General features: G+C 44.2%; 1 protein-coding gene across 4 annotated transcripts in view; it reads right to left on the bottom strand.

Moving 5' to 3' along the window:
• Positions 1 to 952: 952 nt before the first annotated feature.
• LOC106608351 (bromo adjacent homology domain-containing 1 protein) overlaps positions 953 to 13304 on the bottom strand; it is a 36470-nt gene continuing 24118 nt past the window's right edge. For 2 of the 4 annotated variants that reach the window (XM_014206287.2, XM_014206353.2), the window contains exons 2-7: positions 10914 to 12466; positions 6391 to 6752; positions 5623 to 5782; positions 5169 to 5248; positions 3404 to 3495; positions 953 to 3242 (exon numbers count right to left, since the gene is read on the bottom strand). In XM_014206287.2, coding sequence (XP_014061762.1) covers positions 3053 to 3242; positions 3404 to 3495; positions 5169 to 5248; positions 5623 to 5782; positions 6391 to 6752; positions 10914 to 12459 — 2430 coding nt within the window. In that variant the 5' untranslated portion in view covers positions 12460 to 12466 and the 3' untranslated portion in view covers positions 953 to 3052. Of the gene's footprint in view, positions 3243 to 3403; positions 3496 to 5133; positions 5249 to 5622; positions 5783 to 6390; positions 6753 to 10913; positions 12467 to 13304 lie in introns of all 4 variants that reach the window. The other 2 variants (XM_045713233.1, XM_045713232.1) reach the window with 2 other exon arrangements.

The raw sequence follows: 13304 nt of genomic DNA, 5'->3' as shown, positions 1-13304 counted from the left end.
CCCTTCATTAGGTTTTTATCAAACATCAAACATGCATGCTGTTAGACATGCAAATGTACCATGGTATTCAAAACCCAGAAGCTGATTGAGTGGTAAGAGAGCCTCATGAATATGCATGACACCCCTAATTACTGTATTGGATGAAAGACGCCACACATCTCTATCTCCTTGACACCCCCATCTCCTGATCCACTCAACAAGAAGACATGAATGGCCTCCATTAACTAACAAGGAGAGGTGGATCCATGTTTTCTAGTTAAGGATGGGTTTGGCGCAGACTTGGGAGTAGTGGGCCAAAAACAGATGTCTTTGTCTCCTCTTCACACTCCTCATGGCGTCTCTACGTCACGTCTGTATTTCCTGTACATTATCATGCCTTACTAAAGGGGCAATCCCACAGTTGAAACGATTAACGATTGTCTCCCCGCCACTGTTTCGGTAAAAAGCGGAGTCATGTGAGGAATCTGTAAAAGGTCAACAATTAAATATCTTTTATCATATTGTTCCAATATTTATTGGATTGGAGGATCAATATGAAAGAACTTCTGGGTCTGTGGGTATCAAGTGTCTCCGGGTAGGAGTGCTGATCTAGGATCAGGTTTCACTGTCCATGTAAACAAAATTAATTGTGATCTAAAAGACACAACTGATCCTACTCTGAGATGCTTGATGCATACGGCCCATGGAGACATCAATATTGTATTTGTCAGAAGACAGAATGATGTTAAATAAAACACTGAGAGATGAACTAGTATGACACCTTGTGGTGGGTTGTTGTTAGTACACTTCTCAGCCTGTTCCTAGCAACAGCTCACCCACCTTACAGGACCAGAAGGAAATTACACACAAACTTTAAAATATATATTAAAGTGGGGAGAGAAAAAGAGGAAGAAGAACGTATGCAAAGATTTGCCCTATTGACTTTGCAACATCATCAAATGAGACTCTTGGGTTAAAACTAATTGTTTATTCCATTCAAATATTTGTATATTACATGTTAAATAATACAAACACTGTGCTATGAATATCCTTTTCCAGAATTCCCAGAACCTCTAAAACTCGGAATATATGCACACAAGAACAAAGAAACTTGGAATTGAGAGTTTTCTACACCGGGGAATGAGTTGAATGGGACATTTTACACTCATTCTATACCCTTTTTGGTACATACATTTCTTAGCAATTAACATAATTTCATGAAAAAAGGCATTTAAAAAAGACATAAAAAATAACAATAATCTTGGCCTACTTTTCATGGAAAGTTATTGGACACCGAGTTCACCGAGACAGGCAGGCACAACAGTCAATGTAAGAAAAATCGATCGCATCTCGATTGGACATAAAAAGGACTTGAGCGTGTAAGAGGATACTCCTATGGCTTGTGCCCTATACATCGAGATACATCTTAGAAGCAGGTGTGTGTGTGTGTGTGTGTGTGTGTGTGTGTATGTGTGTTGATCAGATAGGAGGTTTTTCCAGGAACTGTGATACCAAACTTTGATTCCCTCTGATCTAAGCAAACACACATGTAGATGAATCCACAGTGTGACTTCCATGTTAACGAATCAGTAGCTTTTTCAGTTTAAGGACACAGTCGATGATCTCATAATGGAACATGGATTAGTGCACAGTAACATGGGGAGGGGCTTGTACTGAACTGTAGCTCCACTCACTGGCAACCTTGGTTTAGATGGAAGGCAGGTTTTTTGGTGAGGTGTGAACTGTACGTATTGGAGCTTGCGTCCTAGATGTCAACCGGCGGGATGTAAGGCAAGTTATTATGGGTAACGGCAGTGTGGGTGTTGTGTTCAAACCCCCGTTCATTGGTCAATTCAAGGCAGGGTAGTAGGGACAAACAACTATCGTGGGGGTGGCCCGGTTGAGTCACTGGTCATTCTCATGCTGAATCCCAAACCAGTCCCTTCCCCTCACCCCTCAGCCCTCCATTTGCGCTTTCACGCGCACCTCCTTCATATGAACAAGTGTCCCAAAGCTGAGGGTGCGAAAATGATCAGCCCCTTCGATAGCCACTTCGACCGAGCCAGCAAAGCTGCCGGTTCCAAAGCGAACAGCTATTCCAACATGTAACGCAATATATTTTGTACAATTTCATACAAAAGAATGGAGCATTTGTTGTGTCTGATTTATATCCTGTAAAATGACAAGGGGAATTTGTTCATTTGAATTTCATGCTCTTATTATTTAAATGTCATACATGAATTGCATAATTCAAGTCAAGAGTGTGTCCCGAAGTTAACGGGTTTATTTAATCCCCTCGCCACTCTGGGAGTTTTGTCAGCAACACGTGACTACATAGGGCCATGAATTGGTAGGGGTGAGGTATAGTTGGTAGGGGTGAGGTATAGGCGAGAGGCTGGTTTGGGATTCACTGGTACTTTACCTCTAAGACAGTGCAGACAGAGAGTTAGTGTTTGGCGAACCCCATGGATCATTTCTACTTAGGAATGATAATTATCTCGTAGTTGCCTTCCTTGCTTTGAAAATACTAAATTAATGCACTCTTAAATTACTTTAAAAAATAAATTAAAAATGTCTCCATATAGAAATAAATATTTCTCTGCACTTATAAGCCAATTAAACCTTAAACTCTAGACTAAATCACTACAGATAAATATGTTAAGCCACCATCTAATTCATGAGTCATCCCATTAAATACAAAACAAGTCTTAACTGATACCATCTGCCAACACAACGTAACTAATAACCCACATAGATACAGGCAAAGTCATGGGACGATGCAAAAATAAAATAATAATTTGGCAAATCAGTTTTATTAAAGGGGATTTGTGCTCGGGATGATAAAACACAATTCCTCTTTGACCAAGTGTGACCCTTTGCAAATCCCTCAGAGTGAGAGATAGAGACATTGGGCAAAAGCACTTCCAGACTTAGAGACTTCCTCAGCCTAAAACTGTCAACATCTTCCACTCCTTTCAAAACAGAGTGGCTTGTTCGGTCTCAAAATCCTGTCTTTTCAGCCTTCTCTTTCACTGTTTAAGATTCCTCCGTTCCACCACTATCCTCACAAGTGCTACTGCAGACTCTTCAGGATGCGTCCATAGCGGAAGTCGTAGACGTGGCGACACATGAACACCAGGTCAGGGTCGATGTCCGTTGGCACACAGCAGTGGGCAGGGACGGCGTATTCGACGGAAGGCGGCACCACTTTGGTGGCACTTTCAGGGAGATCCTCCCCCTGACGAGTCACCATGGCACAATATCTGAAACACCAAGCCAAAGGACATGTCAAAAAGACTGCGCAAATAAGTGAACAAATACAATGCAACAAATAAAATGTAATACAATCCACTCAACATCTTGTGTCTCCCACATACTATTCATTCTCACACCCCATCTCCCATCAGAGATGAACAGACCTTACCTACAGTACTGTGCTAACGTCAACACGTAGCACTTGTCTTCAATGCAGGCCACGCTGTTTTCATCCTGATGCCGAGATGCAAAAATTTCATTCTGGAAAGGAAGTTGGGTGACAAGAGGGGAGAAAACTGTATGAATCTCATGAACCAAAACAAATCAAATGTTATTTGTCACATGCGCCAAAAACAACCTTACAGTGAAATTCTTACTTACAAGCCCCTAAAAACCAACAATGCAGTTTTAAGAAAAAATAAGTGTTAAGTAAAAAATAGATAAAAGTACAAGTAACAAATAATTAAAGAGCAGCAGTAAAATAACAGTAGCGAGGCTATATACAGGGGATACCGGTACAGAGTTAATGTGCGGGGGCACCGGTTAGTCGAGGTAATTGAGGTAATATTTACATGTAGGTAGAGTTAAAGTGACTGCATAGATAATAAACAGAGGGAAGCAGCAGCGTAAAGGGATAGTTCAGCGATTTAACATACTGTATCAAAATATGTCATTTCTGAATGATCCCCTAACTATGTATGTCTGACATCATCATCATCATCATCATCAAGACCCACTTGGGAAGGTCTATACAGACTTTTCTGATGTGCAAACTGACTAGCCAAAATCTAAAATTGACCCTCAACCAAACCCGTAACCAACTCTAAAATATCAGTTTGTACATCAGAAAAGTCTGTATAGTCCTTTTCAACCCACTTCCCCATCAGGAAATCACCCAGGCATGCGAATTCAAAAAATGGTGCAGTCTAAGTTTTGATTTAATCCCAGCTGGTTATCCTTTCAGAGACTTCCGTAAAGCAGAGCAGTAGCTTTGGTCTTCTCAAAGCCCAGGGTATTCAGCAGAGCACACTGTAGTAAAACATTTTACAACCGTAATGAAAATCAGTTTTTTTCATTGGACGAGTTCAGCTAGTGCCTCCCGGTTTCAAAACGTTTTCTCCCTACTGAACACACCCCAGCTCTCTCTCGCAGAGCATTGTGAATAAGGCTGCTGTTTATTATTCATAGCCTGGGTGAACAAAGTGTGTTTGTTCCTGGGGGATATTGACAACGGGAAGCCTGTACAGCCTATTTCTCCAGGAAATACATAATTAAATGGAAACAATGTGTTTGCCATCTCTTTTCCCAGGCTGAGTCTGCACAAACATTGGGGATGGCAGCCACAGTGTGAACTGGGCTTTCTGGGGAACTCACCTCACAGTGAGAGCTGGGCTTTCCGGAGAACTCACCTCACAGTATGAACTGGGCTTTCTGGAGAACTCACCTCACAGTGAGAGCTGGGCTTTCCACAGAACTCGACTCACAGTGAGAACTGGGCTTTCCGGAGAACTCACCTCACAGTATGAACTGGGCTTTCTGGAGAACTCACCTCACAGTGAGAGCTGGGCTTTCTGGAGAACTCACCTCACAGTGTGAACTGGGCTTTCCACAGAACTCACCTCACAGTGTGAACTGGGCTTTCCAGAGAACTCACCTCACAGTGTGAACTGGGCTTTCCACAGAACTCACCTCACAGTGTGAACTGGGCTTTCTGGGGAACTCGCCTCACCGTGTGAAGTGGGCTTTCTGGGGAACTCACCTCACCGTGTGAACTGGGCTTTCTGGGGAACTCACCTCACCGTGTAAACTGGGCTTTCTGGAGAACTCACCTCACAGTGTGAACTGGGCTTTCTGGAGAACTCACCTCACAGTGTGAACTGGGCTTTCTGGAGAACTCACCTCACCGTGTGAACTGGGCTTTCTGGAGAACTCACCTCACAGTGAGTGTTGGGATCGCGTCCTCCCTGTGTGTGTTCTGGGCGATAGAACCAAAACAGGCTCATCATCATCTCTCCTGAGGACACACAGACAGTGCCATTTTCAGAGTGAGAAGAGGATTACTAAAGTTGTATCGAATTGAACATTTGATGTGATGTGTAGGGAGACTATCCATAATCATTTAAACTTTTTTATCACATTCTACAAAAGTTTGTGGCAAACAGAGCGTTTGATTGCTGACTGGAATGCCAGATGGGCAGGTTTTGTACTTTTTCATACTACTCCATCAGTTGCCTGGCACACCGTCTGTGCCAGGCAAGCTCACTTAAGTGCCGACCAAGTATTTAAAACAAAACCAACACTATTTTAAGCGTTTTTTAAACACGGCTATAGTTGTATTTTTCATCCATCTGTATCAGTTTAGAAATGTGTGAAAAGGCAGAACTTCACCTGATTCGGGGTCCTTCCACAGGGCTGAGATTTTGGCTACGTAGGGCAGAGACTTCTTCCTGGTACCGGAGCGCAGCAGGACTGTGTCTCGAACCCGAATGACCTCCCCGTCTCGCTGTACTCCTTCGAAACATTTGCGCAACACTGTCGTCTCTTCCCCCTGGAAACATAGTCAATATGTCATTGTTGTTGGGACATACTATTAGCATTGTTGTTAGCACATGCTAATCACCTGGTTATTAGCATTGTTGTTAGCACATGCAAATCACCCGGTTATTAACAGTGTTGTTAGCACATGCTAATCACCTGGTTATTAACAGTGTTGTTAGCACATGCTAATCACCCGGTTATTAACAGTGTTGTTAGCACATGCTAATCACCGGGTTATTAACAGTGTTGTTAGCACATGCTAATCACCGGGTTATTAACAGTGTTGTTAGCACATGCTAATCACCGGGTTATTAACAGTGTTGTTAGCACATGCTAATCACCCGGTTATTAACAGTGTTGTTAGCACATGCTAATCACCCGGTTATTAACAGTCTTGTTAGCACATGCTAATCACCCGGTTATTAACAGTCTTGTTAGCACATGCTAATCACCCGGTTATTAGCATTGTTTTTAGCACAGAAGTAAGAGTGGATGGTAATAATACCATACATGCATACAGACTAAGTTTTCCTTTAGAGGAAATTCTAATATTCTGTAGCCTCAGCTAGCTAACTTAAAAGGTACAACCAGTATCTCTTAACACACAGCGACACATACCACAGCGAAAACCTCCTTCTCGAAGGGCACGCCCACGGGCAGCCAGCCATTGGTTGCCCGGCGACGGGTGATCCTCTGCTGCTTGGCAGCTCCGCTGGCGGCAGGCCCCAGCTGATGCTTGTCTTGAATATGGGAGCCACCACGGACCCCAGACCGAGAGCTGCTGGGTGGCTTTGCACTCTGAGGACACTCCCGCGTCACATGCAGCGGAATCCTCGGTTGGCTGGGGTCCGATAGAGGGTTCTGGAGGCAGGGCACTGATTGGCTGGCTGGGGGAGCGCCGGCGGTGGCGAGGCAGCCTGGTGCGGGGGAAACTGGGACAGAGGGGGGGCTGTGGTCCTCCAAAGGCGAGGAGTAGTCTTCTGTGGAGAAAAGTGGAACTGTCAGACACTGGAGTGATCAGTCTCTTAAACGCACACTCACCAGCACATCTTACTTCACATTCATCCTCTCCTTTCCTGCCATGGGCCACTCTGTTTCAGCGCCACTGGTATTGAAACAGTGATGCTGCGTGCAGTAGAGATAAGAACACTATCTGTATCCGCTGTCTTAATTGTAGCTGTGAGTCACAGGGCTGGCCACAGGGCTGGCCACAAATGCACATCAGAGTAGCAGAGATGGCCATTTGTTGTGGCCTGATGGACCCCAGACAGGAAGTGTGGAATCAGAGAGCTGGATAAGGATATTGAGAGTGATCAGAGGGAGGGAACATACATCTGTACAAGCAAAAGGCTCTCTGAGACATTTACAAAGAGCGCACAAGTAAAAAGGGGTAATAAAATAATCTTGGATGTTACACATCCGCTGAACAGCCAACATGCAGCACTGCCTTCAGGGAGCGAACCAACAGAGCTGCTAAAAGTTTTGTACAGGCACCAGTACGGCTTTGAAAGGAAAATGGATGGCTGTGACTTACATTTTATCTTGCATAAACCTTGTCAGCATTTGTATCCATTATGTGTTAATGTTGCTGTCTACATGTTCACATCTTTCTGTTATCCGACTTGACACAACTGAACCTTCTGGAATAATGTAATAATTATGATACTGTAATAGTGATGCAGTGGAGAGATGTTTTTTTTGTTGTGAATAGCGTTTAGGCACCTATTATGCAAATAATTGTACTTATATATATATTTTTAAATTATAGCATTTATGTTACTTGCCTCCCATCATCTCAGTCAGCATTCATATACCACTAGTGTTTGTTCCTGGAAATCTAGGATTCCATCAGCTGATGCATGATTGGCTCTGTACACAATGGAAGTGGAGATTATGTACTGTAATGTAGGAGTGTGTGTGGAGTCTTTGAAAACCCCAAAGGAATCAACCCACCACACTAGAGCAGGTTCACCTGAACATTAAGGCCAGCTAGGATGATACAACAAATGTCACATTATAATAGACTCTCGCAATCGGATAGCTTGTGGTAGTAGGAAATAAAAACAGAAGTCTCCGTCACTTGTCAGGGGAAAAGGGTCGATTTCTGTGTCACATCAAAGCAGGCAGCTCAACAGAGGCAACAAGACATCGCCAAATACCAATTTACCTCAGCTAATAGTGCCTCTGAGCGGGCTAGCCAACGACACGCCATCTTGATCTGTAATCAGCATTCTTAAATGAGGTCATGAGTGCTGCTGTGGTCCCCGACAAATACGATCTGACCACAGACCAGCTGAGAACAAATTCCCTCAGTCGTCATCCACTGCTCCAGAGGCAGTTACTCAAGTACTGTAAAGGGGCTATGGGACTCCTGGCTGAAATGACATGTGGAATCATTTCAGTCTGTCTTGAGTGTGTATTAACAAACTCTTATATATATATATATATATATATATATATATATATATATATATATATATATATATAGTTAATCTTTGTACCACAGCTCGATACTGTACACACAAGACAGGCTGAAATGATTCCACATGTTACACACACACACACACACACTCACACACACACACACACACACACACACACACACACACACACACACACACACACACACAAGACAGGCTGAAATGATTCCACATGCTACACAAAAACACACCACACACACACACACACACACACACACACTGAAATGATTCCACATGTTACACGCACACACAAGACAGGCTGAAATGATTCCACATGTTACACACACACACACACACACACACACACACACACACACACACACACACACACACACACACACACACACACACACACACACACACACACACGACAGGCTGAAATGATTCCACATGTTAACACACACACACACACACACACAAGACAGGCTGAAATGATTCCACATGTTACACACACACACACACACACACACACACAACGTAACACACACACACACACACACACACACACACACGACAGGCTGAAATGATTCCACATGTTACACACACACACACACACGAAATGAAACAGACACACACACACAAGACAGGCTGAAATGATTCCACATGTTAACACACACACACACACACACACACACACACACACACACACACACACACACACACACACACACACACACACACACACACACACACACACACACACACACACACACACGACAGGCTGAAATGATTCCACATGTTACACACACACACACACAAGACAGGCTGAAATGATTACACATGTTACACACACACACAAGACAGGCTGAAATGATTCCACATGTTACACACACACACACACACACACACACACACACACACACACACACACACACACACACACACACACACACACACACACACACAAGACAGGCTGAAATGATTCCACATGTTACCACACACACACACACACACACACACACACACACACACACACACACACACACACACACACACACACACACAAGACAGGCTGAAATGATTCCACATGTACCCGCAAAACACCAGTCTCAACGTCAACAGTGAAGAGGCGACTCCGGGATGCTGGCCTTCTAGTCAGAGTTGCAAAGAAAAAGCCATATCTCAGACTGGCCAATAAAAATAAAAGATTAAGATGGGCAAAAGAACACAGACACTGGGCAGAGGAACTCTGCCTAGAAGGCCAGCATCCTGGAGTCGCCTCTTCACTGTTGACGTTGAGACTGGTGCTTTGTGGGTACTATTTAATGAAGCTTCCAGTTGAGGACTTGTGAGGTGTCTGTTTCTCAAACTAGACACTCTAATGTACTTGTCCTCTTGCTCAGTTGTGCACCGGGGCCTCCCACTCCTCTTTCTATTCTGGTTAGAGCCAGTTTGCGCTGTTCTGTGAAGGGAGTAGTACACAGCGTTGTACGATACCTTCAGTTTCTTGGCAATTTCTCGGATGGAATAACCTTCATTTCTCAGAACAAGAATAGACTGAGTTTCAGAAGAAAGTTATTTGTTTCTGGCCTTGTTGATCCTGTAATCGAAACCACAAATGCTGATGCTCCAGATACTCAACGAGTCTAAAGGCCAGTTTTATTGCTTCTTTAATGAGAACAACAGTTTTCAGCTGTGCTAACGTAATTGCAAAAGGGTTTTCTAATGACCAATTAACCTTTTAAAATGATAAACTTGGATTAGCTAACACAACGTGCCATTGGAACACAGGAGTGATGGTTGCTGATAATGGGCCTCTGTAAGCCTATGTAGATATTCCATTAAAAATCTGCCGTTTCCAGCAACAATAGTCATTTACAACATTAACAATGTCTACACTGTATTTCTGATCAATTTTATGTTATTCTAATGGACAAAATAATGTGCTTCTATTTCAAATACGAGGACACTTCTAAGTGACCCCAAACTATGAACAGTAGTGTTTATATTACCACTGGGAGTAAATGGGGTTTGGTTGATCAGAGAGCACAGCTTGGCATCTCCAGACGAATACTCCACAGCTTCAATAGTAAATACAGTACATTCTATTTACACAATCTGTGGTGATTACTCATTGGACCTAGTCACCCAACTAATGGCTAGAGTGGCGGGCAGGGATGTGGATTTAAACCCTACCAGGCTTTTAGATCCCACTGAATGAATCCCTAGAACACCTAATCCTAACCCTAGAACACCTAATCCTAACCCTAGAACACCTAATCCTAACCCTAGAACACCTAATCCTAACCCTAAAACACCTAATCCTAAAACACCTAATCCTAAAACACCTAATCCTAACCCTAGAACACCTAATCCTAACCCTAGAACACCTAATCCTAACCCTAAAACACCTAATCCTAAAACATCTAATCCTAAAACACCTAATCCTAACCCTAGAACACCTAATCCTAACCCTAGAACACAACTGAACAACTTTCTTGAAAACTTTAGATTCTTGCCTCACCTGTGACATTTCTGATTCTCTGTATTCTAAAAAAGGTAAAAACATGAGAATTTTCTCGGCAGATTGTTGCTGATTTGACTGATTGACTAAAAGAGGTCACTGAGCCATCTCAAATATGCGGTTAACACTCTGCAATCATCATGACCCATTCACATCATTATTACTACAAATCTATAGGCATTTCTGCCTTCTCTTACCCATCTTGATGTTATGGCTGCAGCTGGAGCAACCTGCATTATAGCAACACCCCCTGCTGGCGAGGGTTGTTACTGCTCTGTAGGGGTAGCGACTGATTCTGCAGGGTTCTCCATAGCAGTAGACCGGGTGGGCGATTCCTGAGGGGTGGGAGCCGGTCGGGGACAGCAGCTTGGGACTCTGGACCCCACCAGGGCACAACGTGATGGAGGCCACAGAAGAGGACGGGTAGGGCATGGGGCTGGAGCTCATGGAGGTCATGAGAGTAGAGGAGGTCTCGTGGTGGGCAAAGTGGACATAATAGCCTGAGAAACATGGGTAAGGGTGGGGGCCTATGGTCAGGGCATGTGGGTGGGCAAGGGAATGGGGAGAGAGGAGGTAGTCCTTGGAGAGCGAATGGTCCTCAAGTTCGTCATCACCGAAGCTCTTTTGGCCAAGGAACAGGGCCAGTCGGTGGCAGTACTCCCCCGACCTTTCCTGGGAGCAGCAGCAGAAAGAAGGAGTCACCTGGGTCTCGACTGGCTCCTCCACAGACTTCATTAGGTAGCCAAGCAAAGATCCACACTGGAAGTCAGATCTGATGAAGCCATTCCCCCCTGTAGTCCCCTCCCACTGGGGTTCTGGGTGGAAGTATTCCCTTTTACAGAGATCACAGCATCTCTGAACCAGCTGTGGATGGGCCTGGGATTGCCTGTGATGGAGTTCATGATGATGCCGTTTCTTTAGCTTGATCCTCACTACCCCACTCAGCTGGTTGTAGTTGGTCTTGGCCCCCCGGTGTTTGGCTTTGAAGGAGGTGCTGGTGATCTTGAGCAAAGCAGCGGCATTGAGGCTGGCCTGACGCCGAGGGATGGGACCGTACAGACTCAGCAGACCCACGTCCTCCATCTTCATAGCCTTTTGGTGTTTTTTGGAACTTCCAGTTCCACAAATGTCTGATTTTGCCACCTTAGGACCACTTGGGGTGTTGTGGCCCAAAATGATTGCATTCTTTGCCAGATTCCCATTGGACTGTAACTTATTTGCGAGTCTGGACCCTTGCGGATGTTCTCTGTATAAGAGCAGACTATTCACAGCCTCCGCGTTGAGAGAGGCCAGCCTCCGTTTGCGAGGTTCCACAACAGGTAATGTACACAACACTTTTGATTGATTGTTTGGTTCCAGCGCTAGCCGATAGGCTTTGCAGGTCTTTTGTCTAGACTTGCAGGGCTTGGTCCTTCCACGCACCAGGCTATTGCTCCCTTCTACTTTGGGCTCTATTGGAGTTTCCAAGCAGCTCTCCTTGTCCTTATCACCGCTTGTCTCCAGACGAGTGAGAAGGACTCGACAGTCGAGGCTGTCCCCCTCGCATAGATCCAGCTTCCTGCCCTCCTCCTCTTCCCACAGTTCATTGCTCTTCTCCTTCACACTGCCTCTCTTTACCTCCTTGGGCCTCCCTCTTTTTAGTTTTGGCCGGGCTCCCCCCACCATGGCCTCCGCATGTGGCAGACCTACCTGCTCCCAGGAGTCACTGGGGCGGTATCTGCATGGGTCATCACATCCCTTCATACAGACCCTGGGGGAGGAGACCAAGAAATCAATACATGGGGAGAGTTTTTTGCAAAAACCGACATGACAGTGGATGAATGCCCAATAAGAAAGTTTGGCTCAGTTTTTATTACGGCCATAAAAAACAGCTATATTTTATCTGCTGAAACACTGATGTGGTTGACCACATATTTTGCAACTGGTAATTGGCTTAAAGATTAAGCCTGTAGTAGTAAAAACGGTTAGCACAGAGGGGATATGGGTTTCAAAAAGCGACAAGGTCAGAAAGATACCGGTGCTGACTGACATAGGATCATATCCATGGAGGAATTACCCAACACACACACACACACACACACACACACACACACACACACACACACACACACACACACAGAGTCATATTTCCAGGAAAGCAAAATCTTGCCCTTATCCTATTGTGCAGATCCAAGTGATTCATCAAACAAGCTTCAGATATTATTTTATCTACATCCTCACAGAATAAATTGCAATAAACGTTTAGCTCTCAGGAAATACAATCACATTCTAATCAGAATGTCTAAGAGTGGATTGTCATTTACAATTCAGAAAATCGCCACTTTCCACAGTGGCCATTCATATCTAAGACTCCCAGATTGAATTTGTTTTTTTTTCCAATACTGGCTGCACTGAAATAAAACCTAAAACCTGAAATGACCTATAATCTTCTGAAGCCTTATGATGACTTGCTTTCTCTTACGACACTTCATCTTCTATCATACTATGAACATATCATAAAATGGGCCTATCATCAATCTGCAACCATTCAAATGTTGGTGTGACTACTACCCACTGAAATCAATGCAGGAAAACACCCATAAGTCACC

This window comes from Salmo salar, chromosome ssa01, assembly GCF_905237065.1.
Source record: "Salmo salar chromosome ssa01, Ssal_v3.1, whole genome shotgun sequence".
Lineage (NCBI taxonomy): Eukaryota > Metazoa > Chordata > Actinopteri > Salmoniformes > Salmonidae > Salmo > Salmo salar.
This window is presented reverse-complemented; position numbering and strand designations above follow the sequence as displayed.